The sequence below is a fragment of the Artibeus jamaicensis genome, unplaced genomic scaffold, assembly GCF_021234435.1.
Source record: "Artibeus jamaicensis isolate MK-2021 breed Jamaican fruit bat unplaced genomic scaffold, CSHL_Jam_final contig_233, whole genome shotgun sequence".
NCBI lineage: Eukaryota > Metazoa > Chordata > Mammalia > Chiroptera > Phyllostomidae > Artibeus > Artibeus jamaicensis.
Genome location: NW_026521486.1, coordinates 47,609,717 through 47,632,310, shown reverse-complemented (window position 1 = coordinate 47,632,310; position 22,594 = coordinate 47,609,717). Strand labels below are relative to the sequence as shown.

The window sequence follows — 22,594 nt, the reverse complement described above, 5'->3', positions numbered from 1 at the left end:
ATGAAAGTATTGTTTGTCCTTGAAGAAAAATAATACAGAAAAGTAGAAAATACCCATCATATTATTATTGGAACACAGCCAAAATGAAATTTCTGGTGTATTTCCTTATGGTTTTATGTGTGTTTATATACTTATGATAATTAATCTTATTTGTGGCATAGGTAGTCCATCTTTTTTTTAAGGTTTTATTAATTTATTTTTTAGAGAGAGAGGAAGGGAGGGAGAAAGAGAGGGAGAGAAATGTGTGGTTGCCTCTCACATGTGCCCTACTGGGAACCTGGCCTGCAACCCAGGCATGTGCCCTGAACTGGGAATCAAACTGGTGACCCTATGGTTTGCAGCCTGTGCTCAATCCACTGGGCTACACTAGCCAGAGCTCTTATTTCTTAATAATGCCAATACTAGGCTAAATCGTCACCAAAAAATGAGTGTTTGCAATCCCCCATTGGTCCTCCCCTAGCTTTGTTTGATCACATCAGCAATGGAGGACTATTTGGTGATTTCATTGAGTAGGGATGGAACCACCGTGTTCTGGTAAAACGGACGCTTGGTCCTGTGCCCTCCCCTTGCACTGTAAAGCTCAGGTCTCTGTCACAGGCCCTTGAGAAGGCTACTCTAGTTTATCCTGAGTCTCAAATTTCACGAACCTGTCAGGGTAATTTGCATTTCAAATTTTAGCAAAAAAAGTGTGAGAGACAAAAATTTGTGTTGTTATTACTTTGTATTTAATTTAAAGATAATTTTCTAGTCCTTTCATGAGACTTATTTTCATGAGTCGCATGTCTCTATCCTTTAAGTAATGGTAATAGATGCTAAGCATAGGCAATGATTACAAAGGAAAAAGCTTAATTCATTTTGAAAGTAAATTTAACTATTAGACTAGGTCCATCCACTGGTCAATCAACTGGTACTAATACCACCCCTGACTACCACTTTTTAAATACTGTTATTACCCTGAATCCTGATAATCCTAATCAACAAAACAACAACAACACAATACAAAACATATTTTTGTCTGCTACCTTACTTTTTGGAAAGAGTATGAAAAGCTACATTAAGTAGTTTGAATAACAAGTATATAATGTGTAAAGTTCTGTAGTAATATATGTTCAAAGAGAATCTTCAAAGTGATGCTGACAGACCGAAATTTAGGGAGTGGAAAGTTACCATTCTTGTTTTTCCACTGGTGCTCCTCAGAGTTCCGTAACGTAACATTTGAAGTTATTTCAAAGACCTTGTTTCAAATGGTCCAGTCCTGATGATTAGGAGAGGAGGATACAGAAATTATTCTACATTTAGCTGAAACTTGGGAATTTTTATCACCCCTACTTGTAGGCCACAAATCAGAACATTCAAATAATAATTTTCAGTCTTATTGCAGCAGCGAGCATTAGAATATTGATATGTCTGGGTTTTATTTTAGTTTTTAAAAAAGATTTTATATATTTATTTTTCGACAAAGGGGAAGGGAGAGAGAAAGAGAGGGAGAGAAGCATCAGTGTGTGGTTGCCTCTCATGCGACCCCACTGGGGATCTGGCCCACTACCCACGCTTGTGCCCTGATGGGGAGTTGAACTGGCAACCCTTTGGTTCACAGGCCGGCACTCAATCCACTGAGCCACACCAGCCAGGGGGATATAATCTGTTGATTATGGTATTAAGTGTCTGAAGGATAGCATATCAGAACCAGATGCATATGATGGGTCACTCCTACCATAAGCTGGCCAGAATAAGCAGCAATTAGGTTACCTCTGCTCTTAGAGTCTCTGAATTGTGAACATGGTAATTAAAAACAGGAGACACCAGCTGCTTATTAAGCAATAACTGTTGTTCATTTGAATTACAATTCTCCTTGGCCCTCCACCTGCTTTCTTACTGGTCTGGCCTACCTTCTTTCAGGCCCAGGCCTGGGAGTGCTTGCAAGATATAGTTGGGGTAAAATGTTGACTTTTGGTGGACACCACGGAGTCACATTGATGCAGATAAGGCACATGGCTGTGGCAGGATTCAGCTCCTTCAACAATTTTCAGGTTAGTATGGCTGAATCAATTATAGTTTGTAGAAGTTCCCTTACTGCAGACTTTACTGGCAGTTGAGACTGGGATCTTCCATGAGAGACATGGTGTTATGCCACATTACTTTGGAGTACAATGTTGGACATGGTTGCAGTCATATGGAGAACCACTGTATGTATTTGTTTAATTTATTCAAACTTTTATTCCTTTAGATAACCCTTCTTCAGACAGTTTTCTTGGCTCAGGAGACTTAAGAACCTTTGGCCAGAGTGCAAATGGCCAGTGGAGAAATTCTACTCCAGCATCAGGTTCAACTTTACAAAAATCAAGAAACAGCCGAAGTCTTTACCTCGAATCTCGAAAGACCTCAAGGTAGGTGTTTTGGTTGCTTAGTTCACAAGCCCTTTCTGCGATAGAGAAAATGGCTATAAGGTAGTTGTTACACTGGCATTTTAAAAGAGTAACACCATTTTGAACTTTAAACCATAGAGATATGGACAAGTCCATTTTAAATTTTCACATTTACTTGGTGGTGAATTTTGGTGACAGCTAAATCTTATCATTAGAGGAGAGAGGTCAAGGGAAATCTGGATGGATGTGAGTACACTGGGACCCTTCAGCATCTGTATAGTGTTATGAATCTGACAGTGAAAATCAGTTTCTACACTTCAGTAGCAAAGCAACTAGCTTTCACATAACAGAGACCTGACTTAGGCAAGGCAGCTCTGCACCCCCTGGCCTTAGTTAGCTAGACCTAAGCTACTTCTGTTAGAAAATAGGGTCACAGAGAACTTTTTCTTATTTAGCTTAACTTCGTAAGCCCTACCTGTTCCCTCATCAAGTTTGTACTGGTTATTAAAGGCAGAGGAAACTTGACTTCGAAACTTCTCTGTCAGGTACTTTATTATATTAGTAAAATATTTCTTCTTTAAAATAGTATTTTGACTTAAAATATAATAATAAAATATAATAATAAATATACTGTAACAAATATAATAATAAAATAAAATGTATAATAAATAAAATATAATAAAAGAAATAACAAATATAATAATAAATTTTATTACTGTGGTGATGGGTTTTTAGGAGTGTGTTATCATTTCCCTCAGAGTCAAGGCTCAGCTTTCTGGTGTTAATTAAAATCAGTAAGATGTCTTTTATTTTGTTTTATGATTATCAGCACATGGACTCTGGAAACATGTTTCAGTACTCCCAGGGATCATTTTCCCACTTCTTAATACTTTTAAAAATTATGCCAGAATTAATGAACATGTTCACATTGTAAAAACTGAAACATTGTTGATAAAGCTAAAGCTAGTGTGGCCACTGCCCGCAGTCTTACTCTCCTCCCCTTGTTGTATTCCTTCCAAACATTTTCCTGTGCTTGTTCTTTCATTCTGTCGTCTTCATATATTGCATAACATGTATGCCATGCATAGTGTGAAATCTATAATATTATTTTGTCTTCATTGAAGATATTCTGTGTCACTTGGCAGGTTGTTTTTTTCCCTCCACAATGCCATATTGTTATTTTTTAAGATAACATTATTTCAAAAATAGTACATACACTTTGTAAAACATTGGCGAATACAGATAAGCAAAAAAAAAAAATAAAAACCTTGCATTCCCACCAGTCAGGGGTCTTCTGTGTAATGTCTTAGTATATATCCTCCCAGATATTTTTCTCTGCATTTACATACCTTTTTTTTCAAAAATAAGCGTATACTGTGCACACTCTTTTGTAGTCTTTCAATCATCTCTTTTTTTCCATTCAGTAAATTTTATCTTGTGTTCTAAATTATATTTAAATTTTTCTAGTTGACTCAAAAGTATCCTTTACAGCTAATTTGTTCAAATCAGTATTCAATCTAGGATTGAATCTCTATAGAAGTTATTGCCCTTAAGTCTCTTACAATCTAGAATAGACCCCACTCACTCTGTACCCCCACCCCTGCCTTTTTTAGCCTCACCCCAGGAAATGCTTATTAATTTGAGAGGCAAAGAATAAAAGAAACATCAATGTGAGAAGGAAACATTGATTGGTTGACTCTGGTGTGTGCCCTGACCAGGGACCGAACCTACAACCCAGGCATGTGTCCTGACCAGGAATTGAAACTGACCTTTTTTGGTCTAGGGATGACTCCCAACCAACTGGGCCACGCTGGCCAGGGCAGAACAGCCCCCTCCCCTTTTTTTTAATGACATGACTTTTTTTCTGCATAGTGTTCTACTTTTTGGATTAGACAGATTTCTTCATAGTATTATTTTGTCTTCTATCTGTATTTTTTTGTAAACTAGATTTTTGACTTGAGTAAAAGCTGATGCTGTCTTATATAATATTAGGAAATCTACATTGACCTCTGGTCTGGGACCAGGTAGCAGTCTAGTCCTTATTTGTACAGTTAGGTTTCTTTCCCCTTGTGACTAGAATGTAATCTAAATGATGTTACTTTAGCATTATATAAATGACTAGTTTCATATCATCCTAATAGTTATTAATCTCAATTAATAATCCTTATGTGGTAATAATTTTTTTAAATTGAGGTATAATTGATATATGACATATTAGTCTCAGAGTACAACATAATTAGTCTATATTTATATATATTGTGAAATGGTCACCACAATGAATCTAGTTAACATCCATCACCATACATGGTTACAAAATTCTTATGTGTGTGTGCTGAAAACTTTTAAGGTCTAATCTTAGCAACTTTCAAATATGCAATACAATATTATTAACTATATTCACCATGTTGTATGTTATGCCCTAATGACATTTATTATTTTTAATATTTTATTTATTTTTAGAGAGAGGGGAAGGGAGGGAGGAGAGGGAGAGAAACATCAGTGTGTGATCGTCTCTTGCACGGCCACTACTGGGGACCTGGCCTGCAACCCAGGCATGTGCCCTGACTGGGAATCAAACAGGCAGCCCTTTGCTTTGCAGTCCGGCACTCAATCCACTAGCGGAGAGCCCTGCCATGAGAGCCCTGCCAGCTAGTGCCTGTGACATTTATTTTAAACAGAAATTTTGTACCTTTGGGTCCCCTCTGAGCTTCTAATAATTTATTAGAGTTAATGAAATAATACTACTGTGATTTTATTATTTTTCTATATTTATTAATTGGCATTCAGCTGTAAAGGAGAGCTCTTTTTCCTCATTAGCTGGAGCCGTTTGGTTACTCTTAAATACACTTCCTATTGAGAAGGCAGGATACATGATCAGATCTTCCTTTTATTACCGATTTTTAGAGTAAGATTTTTTTTTCAATAGCTGTTTCATGTGGTTTAAATATTTTTCTGTTCTTTTTCTTTCAGTGTCATTATGGATTCAGTATGTTTCAATCCGCAACAATCATTTTTTTCTAAATCCTCACCTGTACAATCATTTTTTTAATGACCACATTCTCACTACTTTAGTCAGCTGACTTCTGTGCCTGACCCAACCTTCTAATTATTGGTAGCACCCTTACTTTCTGGCATTGCAAGATGCACTCATACTGTTTCTTTAGGAAAAAAGGAATCTTTTTCATTAAAAATATAAAGGCAATACACTCTCTAGGTAGTATCAGTACAAAGACATTGAAGGGAATTCATTGTATCTTCACCAAACAAATAATATTGCCGTTGCCATCTATTCTTGGTTGTGTTCACCCATCCTAAGAAAATAAGCTAGTTCCTTAAACTCTAAAGCCTTGTTTCTCCACTCTAACACACACAGAAACTACTGGAGTTTGAAGAGGTGGAGTATATGTGCTTTTTTATTTCTTTAGGCCTCGTCTGATTCATTTGGACCCAGACCACATGTACTGATTTTGCATCCTCAGAAAAAAGGAAAAAAAGAAAAAAGAAAAAAAAGAAATTTTATTATGTTGATAGCAAGTACCTCAAACTTGGTTGTTAATGATAGATGAGAAAGAGCACATAGAAAAAAACTTTGTTTACCTATCCTTACAGATAAGACTGGATTTGAATTTGCAAAAATATTTTTCCTGCCAAATGTTCCCATTACTTGGGGTGCAAAGAAACAAAAACAAAGTTCCACTCCAGAGGAGGTAAACATGGAGGCCTGAAGGAGGATTCGCAGAGAGATGCAGCCTGACAAAAACGCTCTGGTTGTTTTTAATGAAGGATGGAGCCCTCTGTTGGTGCTTTAGGAAAATTTAACATTCAGTTTAAAAGCTTAGTTGAGAAGCTTAGTTTTGACCAATCTGCATATTCAATCTCAAAATAATTCCCTTCAAAGGGCTTGAGGCAGGGGGCCTGTCGGGAGCAGAACTCAGGTTTCTGAAGAAGTCTTAATATGATATGCTTTTTGTCATATCAAACTAGTGTATAATTGCTGACTAAAGGAACTTAGGTAGATTATGAAGCTAAGACATAAATTTTAGGTGTTTGATAATTACATACTTTGCCAGTCTTAAGACCTCTTACGTGGCAGAATCGGATGCAGCAACCCATGTATCATTTCTTATATATATCCCTTAAATGGTACATCTATCATTCTACCTGTTAGTTTTTTGTTTTTTGTTATTTCTTGAACATGAAAACAATCACTGGGTTAGATTTTCTTACTGTACTGTTCTTACAATCTTTTTTTTTTTTTAGTGGATTGTCAAACACTTTTACGGGAAAATCAAACCATCACTGCCATGTATCTGCATATGAAAAATCTTTTCCAATTAAATCTGTCCCAAGTCCATCTTGGAGTGGTTCATGTCGTCGAAGCCTTTTGAGCCCCAAGAAAACTCAGAGGCGACATGTTAGCACAGCAGAAGAGGTAAGGAAGACCTGCAGCACACGCTGCCTTGAGACTCTTGCCCTGCACTCAGCCATTGGTGCCCTCCAATTTGGGTGTTTATTAACCATTCCATTTACTTAATCTTTTCTTTTTTTTTCTTTCTTACTCTTTAAGTGCTGTCATCTATTCTAAAGAAGTTAAAGGATATTTTAGTGTAGGACTTTATTATTTTTCTTGCCATCTTCTGTTTCTGTTGGACAATAGATGTAATCTTCATTATTATCTGAATAGCTCCTCATACATCAAAGTATCTCTCTTCTCTCTTTTTTTGGACCCTTTCTAAACTTTTGTTTTGTGTGGCAAAACTGTTAACCTTGCTAGATTTGATAAAATACCCATGCTTACCCCTTACTAGAACAATTTTTCCTCAATATAAAAGAAAAATCAAGAAGCAGCTAAATAATTTACATCCTTTTATTATAATTAAGATCTTTGAAATCATACATTTTCCCCCAAAAAAACGTTCTCTTGACACTTGGGTCATTGTATTCATTTAGTAAACCTAAAGGAAAAAATTAATTCTGTAAATATATTATAACATAATTTATACGATAGGAAATGTGCTTATACCTGTTCAATTAAATATTTATTATGCATCTAGTCGGCTTTGGACTGAATGCTATGGAGATACAAATGAATGATAATGACCTTATATTTATACAGCAGTAGAGTGTCCAGTGTGCTTTGTCCATTAATGGTTTTCCACATTATTGTTTTGAATCCTTTTAACCCTTTGATATAGGTAAAAAATGAGATAATATCCACATTTTATTGATTTGGAGAGTAAAGATCAGAAGTTACAAAACTAGTAATTGGCTAGCCTGCAGCCCAGGTCTTCTGAAGGGTTCCAGTCTGGTATGCCTTCTGTTATACAACCTGGTGATGTTTCTTCCCACTGAAACTTACAGGTCATGGAGTCAGTTATATAATTTGGTAATGAAGATCTTTTAGGTGGCACAATGTGATTATTTGTGACTTAGTAAAAAATGGCTGTACATTTTTTTGTTTGAAGTTGTATGGAATGTAAACTATTCAAGCAGAGGGTGGCAGAACTAGTGAATCATAGTAGGGAAAGGAAAGACGAAATTGGCAAGAGTTGGTGATAAGAACTGAGCAATAGTTACAAAAAGGACTTAATTTTCACTGAACCTTTTGTATTGGGTTGGCCAAAAAGTTCATTTGTTTTTTTTCCCCATTAGATGGCTCTAGTAGTGCTTAGTTGTCTTAAACTTCATTCAAAACAGTTTTGTTAGATTGTATAGTGACAGCTGTCATATCAGCATCCATTAAAATAAAACTTATCCAAACAGGTGAATTTTTGTGTAGCCATTTTAATTTTGAGGATGGAAGAAGGGATACAATATTGTTGGCATATTATGTTTTATTATTCCCAGAAAGGTAAAAATGCAGCTGAATCACAAAAGAAGATTTGTGCAGTGTGTGGAGAAGGTGCTGTGACTGACTAAACGTGTCAGAAGTGGTTTGTGAGGTTTTATGCTGGAGATTTCTGGGCGATGCTCCATGGTCAGGTAGCGCAGGTGAAATTGATAGAGATCAAATCTAGACATTCATTAAGAACAACCACCATTGTACCACACAGGAGATAGTCAACATACTCAAAATATCCAATTCAATAAAGTTATTGGTGAAAATGAAAAATGTGTTTTATTTTACAAAAATAACTAAATGGACTTTTTAGCCAACCAAGTACTATTGAATTTAGTACTGTGTATGTATTAGTTATTACATACATTTTTTTTTTAATTACTGGAGTTGCGGGTTTATATTTCTGCTGGAGCCTTGGCAGCCTGCCGGGTAAGAGAGGCTTGCAGGGAGGGAGAACGCAACAATATGGCAGCTGGATACAGGCCTGCCAATACTCCCCTGTGCTACGTAGCTGCCCTGGGATCACCAGGATTCTTTAGACTGCCTGTATTTACTGTAAGCTCATCATTCACTCACAAGCCAGCCAGTCCTTTGGACCACTCAGCTTCTTCTCTTTTTGCCTTCACTTCTAGCCTGAGAACTTGGGCTGGCTGAGCCACAGGTTGAGGCAATGGAGGACATAAAGATAGGGTCCTCTTCCTTCTGCAGTGTCAAGAAGATGCCAAGGATTAAACCTATGCTGTGAAATGAGATAAAATTTTGCCTCACTTGTTTTTAGGTCTGTATTCCACTATGAAAAGTGGTAGTGCACTGGAATAAGCCACATATAATATGAATAAGAAAAAATATTGGACCAGACTTTATTAAATCAAGCTTTCAACAGATTGTTTAGGTATTTAGTCTTGATATTATAGGTAACCCAGATTAAAATATAATACTTTTTTCCCTTGGGACTAAATAATTTATTGATTGGAGCTTACACACTGGAGAAGTTACTTTCCATGGAAATGTTAGGATCTCCAAGGGAAATGCAGTTGTTCATGTTGAAGGAAAATGATGTGTTAATCTTACTCCTGGATTTGTCCATCACCTTCAGGAATATGAAGCCATCTGCCAGAATAACATGATGATGTCACCACTGCACTGTTCAGTGTTACAACAGGGCTTTGAAGAGGATACATGAAAAAGAATTGGGAATATGCGAGTGCTGGTTGTACTACCACTTGGCTGATGGCTAACTCAAGGGCACCATTAAAAAACTGTACTATTCTGCCCTGGCTGGTGTGACCCAGTGGTTTGAGTGCCAGCCTGTGAACCAAAAGGTCACTGGTTCGATTCTCAGTCAGGGCACATGCCTGGGTTACAGGTCCCTCTCTTTCTCGTTCCCTTCCTCTGTCTCTAAAAATAAGTAATTAAAATATTTTTTAAAATGCTGTACTATACAAAAGGGTAACCACTACACACGTGCTATTTAAATTAATTCAGATTAAATTTTAAAAAATTTAGTTTCTCAGTTACACTAGTTACATTTTTAAGAATTCATTAGCTGCCCATGACTGGTGGCTACCGTAGGCACTGCAGATACAGAACATTTCTGTTGCAGAAGGTTGTGTTAGTGCAGTTACAGAGGATGTGAATTTCAGTTTAGGAAAGAGAAAATTCTACAGGACAGTAAGAATGTTAAATGGTAAGTACACACGCAGTTTCTTTTTGATTGTATGTTGCTTCCAGACACGCTTTTCAGCCACATACTGAGCAACATTTTAAGGTGTTGGACTTCCTTAATGATGACACTGATGCTTTTGTTCTTTTTTTAAAAAATACTTTATAATAATTTTATAAATCAAGAATTTTGGACTTAACAGAAAATTATTGAATGATGTACCTTTCATACTTGGAATTTATATTGTATAAAGCTATCACTTTAAACAAAATTGGGGGGAACTTACAAAGTTATTTGGATAATTTATCACAAAGAGATTTAGTGGTTTGCTAAAATTTATTTTGTGTTCTCTTTTCTAATTTTACAATTCATTTTTATGATAAAGCCAGTTACAGAAGTGTCTATATGCAAGAATCTGCTACATTTTTTTCTTAATAGAATTCAGTACCTTAATTATCCTTATACTGTTTTAAACTTTCCTTGGTCCTTTATTAGGCTTAAAACATAACAGCCAACTTTCTTTACTTTAACATGCTATCCAGTTATTGCTTCCTTTCCTTTTAATTTCCTAATTTGCTTACTTAATGGAAAACAGTTTAGTAAATGATGTATAGAGAAAGATGTTTTCTTTATAGTACCAGATGCTCCCCCAAATAATTATGTTTGCTGTTTCAAGTGACTTACCCCTTTACCTTTGATTTTGGTAAAGCCAAATATTTATGTATGTTCTTTTGACGGTTGTCTAGACTAGCATATCTTTGTCTGAAATAGTTTTAAATGAACTATAATATACCCAATATTTTTGTTTTAATGAAGCCCCCAAAAGAAAAGTGCTTTGCATAATTTTTGTGAAAGATAAATTCTTGTGCCCTCCAAATTAACATATAGAACAGTGGAAAGTTCTTAACTTTATTCTCGTAATTTTTTTTTAAGCTGTAAATTAGTTTAAGCTGGAACTGTGAGGAAGCTTGAAGAGACCTCAGAACAAGTATTTAGAATGCGGGGCTTTTGTTTCTGTTGACGGTGTCCAATGACTATGAGGTCATTTGGGCTCATGCAGAAGCTTCTCTTTGAGGATATATTTATCAGAGAAAATTATTTTGGGAGGACTTTTATGTGTGTTAAATTGACTTAAAAAGGCCCTGGCTGGCGTAGCTCAGTGGATTGAGCGCGGGCCTGCGAACCAGAGTATCGCGGTTCGATTCCCAGTCAGGGCACATGCCTGGGTTGCAGGCCAGTTCCCGGCAGGGGACGCATGAGAGGCAACCACACATTGATATTTCTCTCCCACTCTTTCTCCTTCCCTTCCCCTCTCTCGAAAAATAAAGAAAGAAAATATTTTTTAATTTAAAAAAAAATTGACTTAAAAAAATCAATTCTCACATTGAATTAATCTAGATTTCTCATAATTTGTATTACCCGAGTCACTTAATGGTACCTTGGTACTTTCATAAGTATAAATATTTATTAAAAGAAAACATTTTTCCATGTGTTGTGAAGCAGAAGGGAATTGTTTTTAACTTTTAAAAAAAGTTATTGAATTATTGTTCAAGTACAATTTTCTGTTTACTCCCATCCCAGCCCAACCCCCCCCCCCATTGTTTTTAACCTTTTACAGTTGAAGTCTTTGGGCACTGCAGACAAAGGACCTTTCTGTCACACTGTTCTCAGTGTTCTCTTGAGGTCTTTATATGATGAGGCTCTTTCTTTACGGCCCTTTGTATGCAGAATAACCTGTTACACCATTTATCTGCTTTTCCTTCCTCCTTATGTGATAATGCAGTCAAAGCTTTTTATTTTTATTTTTTAAATTATATCCTTTGATTATGCTATTACAGTTGTCCTGAACTTTCCCCTTTTTTCTCTGCTCCAGCCAGCAACCCTGACTCCCTCAGGCAGTCCTGCCCCCATGGTTCATGTCCGTGGGTCATGCATGTAAGGTCTTTGGCTACTCTGTTTCCTATACCGTATTTTACATCCCATGGCTATTCTGTAACAGAACATTACAAATTTGTTTTTTCTCTTGGGTCTATTTTTTCACTTCATGAATGGTCTCAACTAATTCTACCTTATCTTACCACTTAACTATTCAAATTTAAGGATAGCTTTCCCTTTAGGAATTGTTCAAGACATATCTTGTTAGATCAATAACATTATACTGACAATATAATCGAAATTTACTATGTAGCAAAAAATGAACCAAGAAGAAAAAACTTAGTATCTTTACTTTTGCATAGATCATTTCTTAGTCCATCCTGACTTTAACATTTGTAATAATAAAATGCTAATGTGAATATTGAAATGACACAGTGCAAGATGCTGTTATCCCTGGCACAAAGTATTATAATTATTCTGTGAGGATTGGTTGTACTAAACAGTATATAGGATTTAATGTGAAAAAAATAGAGGACATATTATTTAGTGAATGCGTTGCTTTAGGGCAGCGATTTTCAGCCAGTGAGCTGCAAGGATTTTTACAACATGCACTACCTGACTAGTTGGGGGCAATGACCCCTTTTCCCTTAGACTGTCAAATAAAAAAAGGGCAACAGCCAACACAGCAATAGTTGTCTGGTGTGTATGCCATCCTGAACCATAAATATATAGGTCATATAATAGAGTTGCATCTTATTGGCCACATCGAATAATAAGGCTGTGTCTGATTGGTTAATTCTTGGTTCCAGAGATCATTACATACAAGTATAGGCACCTAATTTTTTTTTTTAATTCACTTTGGAATAAAAAGGGTAGGTAATTACTGTTAGGGATTTTTTTTGGTAAATCAGTCGAAATTATGCTTATTTTTGTCACATTGGAGATATATGTGTGTGTGCGTGTGTATAAAATTTTGGTATGCCACAGAATTTTTAAAATTAGTTTATGTGTGCCATGAGATGAAAAAGATTGAGAAGCGCTACTTTAGGGAATTTTTATAAAGTAGATGCTTGACATTGGTTACAAGGCCTTATGCAATCTGGTTTTCTGCTAAGTGACCTCGTTTCTTACTGATCTTCTGATTCACACTGACCTTTTAAAAAAATATTTAATTAATTTATTTTTAGAGAGAGGGGAAGGGAAAGAGAATGGGAGAGAAACATCAATGTGTGGTTGCCTCATGTGTCCCCCACTGGGGACCTGGCCTGCAACCCAGGCATGTGCCCTGACTGGAAATTGAACTGGCAACCCTTTGTTTCACAGGCTCGTGCTCAATCCACTGAGCTACACCAGCCAGTGCCACATTGACCTTTCTGCGCTTTGAATACATTAAAGTACATTCCTGTCTCAGGGCTTTTCCATTTGCTCTTCCTTTGTCTGGCATACTCTTACAAATTTCTTTGACTACTTCATCCCTTTATTTAGATTCTAATGAAATATCACCATTTAAGAGAGGTCTTAATCTGTTCTCACTGTTACCCCCTCATTGCTTTCTATAATTTTGTTCATACTCCTATCTATAATTTTGTTTATACTATCTGACTAGGTTTTTTTTTGTTTGTTTTTTAATTCTTTAACTGTAATGTAAGCTCCACAAGGGCAGGAACTTTATCTTATTCAGTTCATTATCTCTAGTGCCTGTAGCATAGTCAGTATTTAAGTAAATAAGTGAATAAATGAAATTTATGGAGTATGTGCTTCCCCTAAGTTCAATATTGGGAGTTAAGAAAAATAAACAAATATATGTTGCAGATAAAAACTATCTCTAGAAAATATACCCTTAAAGATCTAATGGCGTAGATAACTGTCATCAAGACGTTGCACTCAGATCTTGACTGTTCTGAATGCTTGTGATTTTTCTAGCAGGTATCAAGAATCAAGGGTTTTTTTGAATCTCAATTTAGAGGTCCTCAAATGTTTTGTTACTGGGACTCTATTAATTGACTTAGAAATGGTTGCCTGTTGGTCTTCTGGTTTCATATTCTATATTTTCTCTGCGTTATTATTTATATATATGCCCCATAATTTTCCAAAATATGTTATCTGGTATTTTCTCCTCTTATATCTCCTTTATAATTTTCTAGAATATCCTTAATGAACCATAATTCTTAATTATCTTGAAGACTCTGCCTGAGCTCTGGCAGGGTTTCTGGGAATCTAGATGTTGCTTTGGGAAACACTTGCCTCATTGGATGTGGTTAAGATTCTTTTCTTTTATAGACAGTTCAAGAAGAAGAAAGAGAGATCTACAGACAGCTGCTACAGATGGTTACAGGGAAACAGTTTTCTGTAGCCAAACCCACCACACATTTTCCTTTACACCTGTGAGTAACAGAGACATATTTCAAATGAGTTTAATTCTACATGTGTTATATGATATTGAAACTATATTCTTCTCTTATTAGATCTCGATGTCTTAGTTCCAGTAAGAATACTTTAAGAGACCCACTGTTTAAAAATGGAAACTCTTGTGCAGCTCAGATTATTGGTTCTGATTCTTCATCATCTGGATCTGCCAGCGTTTTGACTACCCAGGAACAACTGTCTCACAGTGTGTATTCCTTATCATCTTATAATCCAGATGTTTCATTCGGATCCAAAGATTCTGATCCTCTCCATCATCTCCAGCATCACCACCCTCTTCCACATCAGCCAGATAACTTACCAGTTTCAGATACACCCTCCAAAGGTAAAACTAGTATTGAATAACTATATTTTCAGTATACTTTAATTATATTTTCTAATAACCAATTTATTGGATCTATGTGAATTGTAATGCAAGATTTTAAGGCACATGTAACTTAATTAACATATTAATACCTAAATACATATAATTTACTTATCCATGCTATGAATAAGCTTATAAGTAACTTTTTTCTTACATGGAGATGCAAATGATTTCATGTAGTAATCTTTTAAAAAAAGACTTTATTTATTTGCTTTTAGAGAGATGGGAAGGGAGGGAGAAAGAGAGAGAGAGAAACATCAATGTGCAAGAACTGGGGACCTGGCCCACAACTCAGGCATGTGTCCTGACTGGGAATTGAACTGGAGGTCTTTCGGTTCACAGGCTGGCACTCAGTCCACTGAGCCACACCAGCCAGGGCTCTTACAGTATTTAAAAGTTTAACTTTCTAAGCAGAGTCTGGAGTCAGTTTAAGTTAAGCCCAATTACTTCAGTACTTTATCTGTTTCTAGTACTTTTACAGTGAAAAGTACAGTTGACTCTTGAACAATGAGGTGGTTAGGGGGCGCTGACTGCTTCTACCCTGTGTGCTCGGAAGTCCATGCACAACTTTTCTTTTTTTTTTTAAGATTTTATTTATTTATCTTTAGAGGGGAAGGGAAGGAGAGAGGGAGAGAAACATCAATGTATGGTTGCCTTTCGTGCATCCCCTGCTGGGAACTGGCCTGCAGGGAACCTGCCTGCAACCCTGGTATGTGCCCTGACTGGGAATCGAACCACGATTGTCTGGTTCGCAGGCCCGCGCTCAATCCACTGAGCTACACCAGCCAGGGCTCATGCACAACTTTTCACTCTCCCAAAACTTGACTCCTAATGGCCTGTTGTTGACTAGAAGCCTTGCTGATACATAAACAGTCGATTAACACATATTTTGCATGTTATATACTGTATTCTTACAATAAAGTAAGCAATAGAAAAATGTTTTTTAAAAAAACCACATAGAAGAGAAAATACATCACAATATTTATATATTTTTTAATCCACATATAAGTGGACCTGTGTAGTTCAAACCCATTTTGTTGAAGGGGGCACACCTGTACTCTGATGTTCTAAGAATTTTGGAAAGTCAATTAAGTATTGAAGTAAAAGTTGGTTTTTTTTTTTAATAATTAAAAAATAATTTTCCTGGCTGGTGTAGCTAAGTGGATTCAGTGTGGGCCTGCAAACCAAAGCATTGCCGGTTTGATTGCTAGTCAGGGCACAATTCCTGGGTTACAGGTCCCCAGTAGGGGGCGTGCAAGAGGCAACCACACATTGATGTTTCTCTCCCCTTCTTTCTCCCTCCCTTACCCTCTCTCTAAAAATAAATAAAATCTTTAAAAAATTTTTTAAAAATTATATTGTTGTTTAATTACAGTTGTCCCCATTTACCCCCATTGCTGTCCCCTGCCCTACCCACTTCCTTGAAGTAAAAGTTCTTGATCAGGTAATACTTACAAGACCTGTATAATGCATTTATACATTTTAGAATGGTTGTCAGCAAGTTTTTTTTTCATAACTTTAAGCTAATGAAAATATTCCATTTCTCTTTTTTAAAGATTTTATTTATATATCTTTAGAGGGGAAGGGAAGGAGAGAGGGAGAGAAATATCAATGTATGGTTGCCTCTTGTGCGTCCCCTGCTGGGAACTGGCCTACAACCCAGGCATGTGCCCTGACTGGGAATCTAATCCCGATCCTTTGGCTCATAGGCATGCGCTCAATCCACTGAGCTACACCAGCCAGGGTGAAAATATTTCATTTCTTAACATTCTAGTTAATTAAGGTTTGCTATGATAATTTTCCTCTTTGCTTAGTTTCCTCCTCTTTAGGTATTATTATGTATGTGTTTTTGGTGTGTATTAGGTATATAACTTAAAGCAAAGTTTAGGTTAGTTAGACATTAGGGATCTTTTGATAGGTCTCTATCTCTAAGGCTGTCCTTCCTCGGGTCATTTGATTTTTTTCCTAATCTATTTTTCCCTTTCTTAAAATTCTCACTGGGGAATTAAAATTGTTGGTGGTATCATTATATAGCTACCTATGTTCATGAAAACTTGTGTTAAATTTTGTGACTTGATTTAACAAGAACTGCAATTTTTTTAAAAAGCCCTTAATCTTAGAAACAAGCATTATGTAGCAGGTGCTTTGGTACGTCTAAACTGGGACATATGTACTACATCCAACTGTTCACTTACTTTCCTTGTGTTATTTAATAAGTATTTTAAGTGAGGTTTTAATCACAGTGCTTTTGAAGGACATGATTCTTTACTTTATCACATAGAAAATAAAATGATGCAGTGATAGAATTCGTACTTTTTATTTGCTCTTTTTTAAAAAAGACTTTATTTTTAGAGGGAGAGAAACATCACTGTGTGGTTGCCTTTTGTGTGCCCCCCCACATCCAGGGACCTGGCCAGCAACCTAGGCGCATGCCCTGACTGGGGATGGAACCAACGACCCCTTGGTCCATGGGCCAGCACTCATTTCACTAAGCTACACCAGCCGGGGCAGAATTTGTACTTCTGACTGCTAACTTTTCCTATAGCTGTTTCTTTCTGCTCTCTTTTCCCTTTTGCTCTCCCTCCCCTTCCCCTTCACCTCTTCCTTCCTCTTTGCTCTTTCACATTATTCATTGTCACGATAGTTCATGAACTGAAGACTTTTGAGATATCTTGGCATGTTCTTGTTCCCTACAAACAGAAAGAGGAGGCACAAAGAACAAGCACAGCCCAGGAGTAGAGGCTGAAACGATATATACTCGTATTTCAGAGTGGCTGCTTTATTTGTGAGGCAAGCTTTTCACTAAGCCCGTTCTTGGCCCAGTGAACATGGATCTGCTGCCTCTCTTCCATTTTATCTTTATTTTTATAGTGTTATTTGTATGGAAATAGAACATAACAAAGTGTGGGGACTTAAACTATGGATATCTAGAATGTATAACTGTGGGATTTTATCAGTAATGACATGCTCTTGTGTTTCTTTGTTTAGGATCAGACTCTGTGATTTTACTCAAAGTGCAAGATTCCCATACTCCAACTCCCAGGTAAACTTTGGAAAAAGGACATTATTAGCATATATTTTCCCCTCTCTTTAAATGCACTTTCTTTACTAAGAGTTATGTAATATAAAACTAAAACTGCCTCAATTCAGACCTCTTTCATGTGTCGTTTGAATTATTTTAGTAACTTTCTAAGTGGTCTTCCTTGCTCCAGCCTCCATTTTGTTCTTCATTCTGTCTTCCACCATGTGCTTAAATCCATTCTTTGCATTATTCTTTATTCCATCTTTTCATTCTGTAACCAGAATGATCTAAAATGCATAGCTAGCTGATCATTCATTAAACTCCCTCAAGGATGGCTTATTAGACTTTTTAATATGGTATACAAAGCACTTTCTTCATAAACTTCTCTATCACACGTTCATTCTTTTTTTAAAAAATACTTTATTCATTTAGTTTTAGAGAGAGGGAAAGGGAAGGAGAAAGAGAAGGAGAGAAACATCAGTGGGTGGTTGCCTCTCATGTGTTCCCCACTGCGGATCTGGCCCGCAACCCGGGCATGTGTGCCCTGACTGGGAATCAAACCAGCGACCCTTTGCTTCACAGGCCCATGCTCAATCCACTGAGCTACACCAACCAGGGCACATTCTTTCTTTTAACAAGTACTTACTAGCCTGTATGCCAGGTGCTAGTACAGACACTAGGGATAACAGCAGTGAACAAAATGAAATCTCTTACCTCGAGCAGTTTATATTTGTGGTATTGTTCTAAGTTGATAGATTTTCCCTTACTGCCTACCCTTTAGATATCTGGGTAATTCTTGTCAACTTTTTATATTGTGCAGTAAATGTGTTCTCATGTTTTTAGTATCATACACTAAGTAGCTCCGTACTGCTACCACTGACCTCTGGCTTTCTCTGTGGTTATGTCATTTGTTCACTGCATCAAGGGGATAGGCTACATCCTCTTATGTTCTCCCTTTGTTAACCACAGTGATGGTGTGGAGGCAATAGAATAGTATTTTCATTGCCAAACCCCAGTCTAATGGTGATTAGGAATACTAATTCTTAAGAGTTAGGCTAAGGAGCAAGGGATACCTTCTGAGCCCTTGTTTTTACCCTCACTAGGATAGACTGTAGAGATTTAAGAATTGAAAAGGATTCTAATCTGCAGATTTTACAAATCCTAAAATTAAGTCTCGTAGAAATGACTTGCTCAAAGTCACAAAATATAATCAGGAATAGCTCCAGGAGTTCTAGGTCTCTTAACTCCCACCTTGGTGTTCTGTTTCTTTGTTCTACATATCTAAAATTTTCTTTGGCAAAGAGTTTACTCTTTCATTTGTTTCTGTGAGAGATCCTTCACTTAGGACTTAGCAAGGAGATGAGGAAGTTTGAGAAGAGCAAAAGGCCCTAGGACATATAGTTAACATGCCTGCAACTTGAATAGAATTGATCTCTGATCTTTGGAATAGAGTTGTGTTGCTGATTTTCCATTTTGATTCATCCATTGACTCATTAGCTGTTTGATATGGATTGTTTGGTAGGGATTTTCAGTATCTACTTCATCTTGGTTGAATGAAAAAAATATATATATATATTTAAGATTTTATTTATTTATTTTTAGATAGGGGAAAGGAGGGAGAAAGAAAGGGAGAGAAGCATCAATGGGTGGTTGTCTCTCATGTGGCCCCCACTGGGGACTTGGCCCACAACCCAGGCATGTGCCCTGACTGGGAATCAAACCAGTGACCCTTTGGTTCGCAGCCCATGGCTCAATCCACTGAGCTAAGCCAGCCGGGGGATGGGTGTGTGGGTGTGTGTGGGTGTGTGTGTAGTTGCAAATATACTATTTTTAAATGTCCAGTTGCTTATTTTTTTCAATTACAGTTGACATTCAGTATTAAATTAGTTTCAGCATAGTGGTTAGATGTTTATATAACTTAAGAAGTGATTCTCATTCTGGCTGGTGTAGCTCAGTGAATTGAGCACGGGCCTGCGAACTAAAGAATCGAGGTTCGATTCCTAGTCAGGGCACATGCCTGGGTTGCAGGCCAGTTCCCAGCAGGGAACTCACGAGTGGCAACCATACATTGATATTTCTCTCTCTCTCTCTCTCCTTCCCATCCCCTCTAAAGATAAATAAATAAAATCTTAAAAAACAAAAGAAGTGATTCCCCTGATAAAGTCTAGTACCCCCATGACATGATATATAGTTATTACAATGTTACTGACTATACTCCCTATGCTGTACACTACATTCCCATGGACAATTTGTAACTTCCAACTTGTATTTCTTAATCCCTTTACCTTTTCCACCCATCCCCGTATTCCCTTCCCACCTGGCAACCATTAGTTTGTTTTTTGTGTCTCTGACTTTGTTTCTGTTTTGTTTATTGGTTGGATATATTTTGACTCAAGTAAACTGACAGGAAGAATTTTAAAAACCTGTAAGACTTGATTAAATCATTAATAAAGCTGTCAATCTGAACTGTTTGGGAAGAGTAATATTCTGGCTTAATGTATTATTTTGATAAGTGATGTACTCTTTCACCTAATGTTGGTCTCATGCAAGTACGGAGCTATGCTAAACTTAATTTTTCTGTTGAACTTTGTGCCATCTTTTAACTATAGTACAGGTGTAGAAGCTAATAGAAAAGTAAGAAACAGTAACTTGACAATTGCGTTTAGAAGGGTTTCTTGACTGGAGACTGTCCAAGTACAAAAACAATTTTGCTGAAGTCAGTAGGATGCAGCACGAGAGAGAATCCCAGAATACATGCCAGAATATCGCCTGTTGCAAAACTCAGAGCTGCCAAAGAGCACGGGTCATAAATAGTTTCTGAGACATGATGGGAAACCTATTCTGCTGGATCTAATCTCATTTGTTTAGGAATTCCTCTTTACTCTGGTGCCCAGGGACAGGACACATTTGTCAAGCAAATTACTGCTATGTTCTTATTTAGAGGAGCTGCATTTTATGCACATAATAAAATGTACCTGAATATCATATTGGTGCTTCTGCATAAAAGCAGGGACATAACCCAGTCACCTGTCTGCAAGTTCAGAAATCTCACTCTTATTTCGTGGTGGGTTGGAGCCAGCTCACAGCAGCTCATAAGAGGTAATCATATTTTGAGAGCTAGTTATTAAACAGCCATTATTTGAAAATTAAATTCTATAAACTTACAGTTACATAAATTATATTGAAAACAAAGGTAATAAGCATTAAAAAGTCATAATTTTTTACTCATTTTACTGTTCTGTGTTCTCGAGGTATTGTAGCTCTGTGGTGGAAATGCTATAGAACGGTGTGCTACTGCACATCTCTTCCCAATTCCACATTCAGTGATGTCACGTTGGTAGGTTGAAATGGGCCATTGTGGGAGCATTTACATCATGGAAAGTTCCCACACCACCAGTCAGGGCTTGACTTATTGTGTTGATGGACTAGTTCTAAGAAAGTGATGGAGAATATGTCAATAATGCCAAGTAAAAGCGTATCATGTCTGCAGGGATTACATTGTGAATAGCATGATATATTAAAGGTAAATTCTTCTAGTATTCAGAAGCTATTATCTGATTCAGCAAAGAAGCTGCTCACATTATTATTGACAAATGACTGAAGTGAAATTACATTGTTTCACTATCATTTTACTTGTTAACATAAATGAAACTATCAACCACCATGAATGATAGATCTAAACTCACTTGTCAGTTGCCGCCAAAGCTTGCTATGGATACAGAAGTTTGACAAAAATCAAGAAATGCATTCTGTAAGAGTCTGTTGTAATGTAGTCAATAAAGTATATTTTACTATGAAAAAATGATATGTATGCAATGACTCATTTGTATTTCTTTAGTTCCCAATTACAATTTTATATAATTCAGGTTGTCGTATTTATTCCATACTTGTAAAGCATTCTTGTAAATTACTAAATGATTGTTTTTCTTGGCAACAGTATTTGAATTTTCTCATAAGCCTCCTGCTCATTTATCATATTTTTCTTTTTCCACCCATAGTCCTACTTTTTTCCAGGCAGAGCTGTGGATCAAAGAATTGTAAGTTATTATTTTTGATATCATTTTTTTCTCTATCACGTCCTAATTTCACTTAGAAGAAATCAATTAGCCAATCATCCTACCTGTGTTTAGTCAATAAAAACTCACTATTTATAGCCACTTATAAAACAACTTTTAAGTTACTGGTTTTAAAATTCTATTGGTGTTAGGACATTTCTATGCTCAGGTTTATTAAATCTAACAATTGTTGAGCTAACTTGAAGTGAAAAATATTTCAAAGTTAGCAATTATTTAGAGAGGAAAATAAATGCCCTTATTTGCCCATGGATAAAACAAATTTATTGACCAATTTCTATTTCTGGAGTTTAACAAAATCACTAAAAGTTTTTATTTAGTCTTCAGTATTACAGACTCACTTTAAGTTGTCCAAACCTCCAGTCTGGATTCCTTTTTTAAAGAAAAAATAGACCCATATTATTCCTTTGGTTCATAAATACAATATTCAAATTAAAACCTTAATAATATTTTATATTTTCTCCTTTGGGATCTAGTCTCATTTTTGGATTTCCAAAATAAAGCTTAATTTTCTCATTAATCTTAGAAGTATGGTTTTTTTGTTTTGTTTTGTTTTGTTTTTAAGGATTGCATGTTTACAAATATCCGTGAAAGGCATCTGTTCACATTTGGCAACAAATAATTTTTATCATTTCAATAAAACAGGATAATTTCAATAATACTGTGTGCTCTCACTGTGTCTCTAAGTGTAGTGTTAAGTTAGTGTAAGGATTTTATACTTCGTATCTGAGGGTTTTATGTTTAGTGCTCAGTGTTCATCAGTAGTGGGCTGATGTTAAGAGAGTGGTGTGCATTTGTGTCACTTCGTTTTCTAGAACTAGTGTTTACGATTCTCGAGCACGGGAACGATTGCGCCAGATTGAGGAGCAAAAAGCACTGGCATTACAGCTTCAAAACCAGGTAAATAAAAGTTGGGATAAGGCTCTAATTAAACAGCTTATCCAAGTTGAAACTAATTTGGAAGGTTA

The 22,594-nt window shown here is 36.4% G+C and overlaps 1 protein-coding gene across 1 annotated transcript in view; it reads left to right on the top strand.

Annotated features, from left to right (window-relative positions):
* SENP1 (SUMO specific peptidase 1) overlaps positions 1–22,594 on the top strand; it is a 57,256-nt gene that overhangs the window by 11,785 nt on the left and 22,877 nt on the right. Inside the window, 7 exon segments of the mRNA XM_037135657.2 lie at positions 2,228–2,387; positions 6,627–6,798; positions 14,024–14,127; positions 14,209–14,492; positions 17,520–17,574; positions 21,552–21,590; positions 22,442–22,526. Of these exon segments, the coding sequence (XP_036991552.2) occupies positions 2,228–2,387; positions 6,627–6,798; positions 14,024–14,127; positions 14,209–14,492; positions 17,520–17,574; positions 21,552–21,590; positions 22,442–22,526 (899 nt within the window).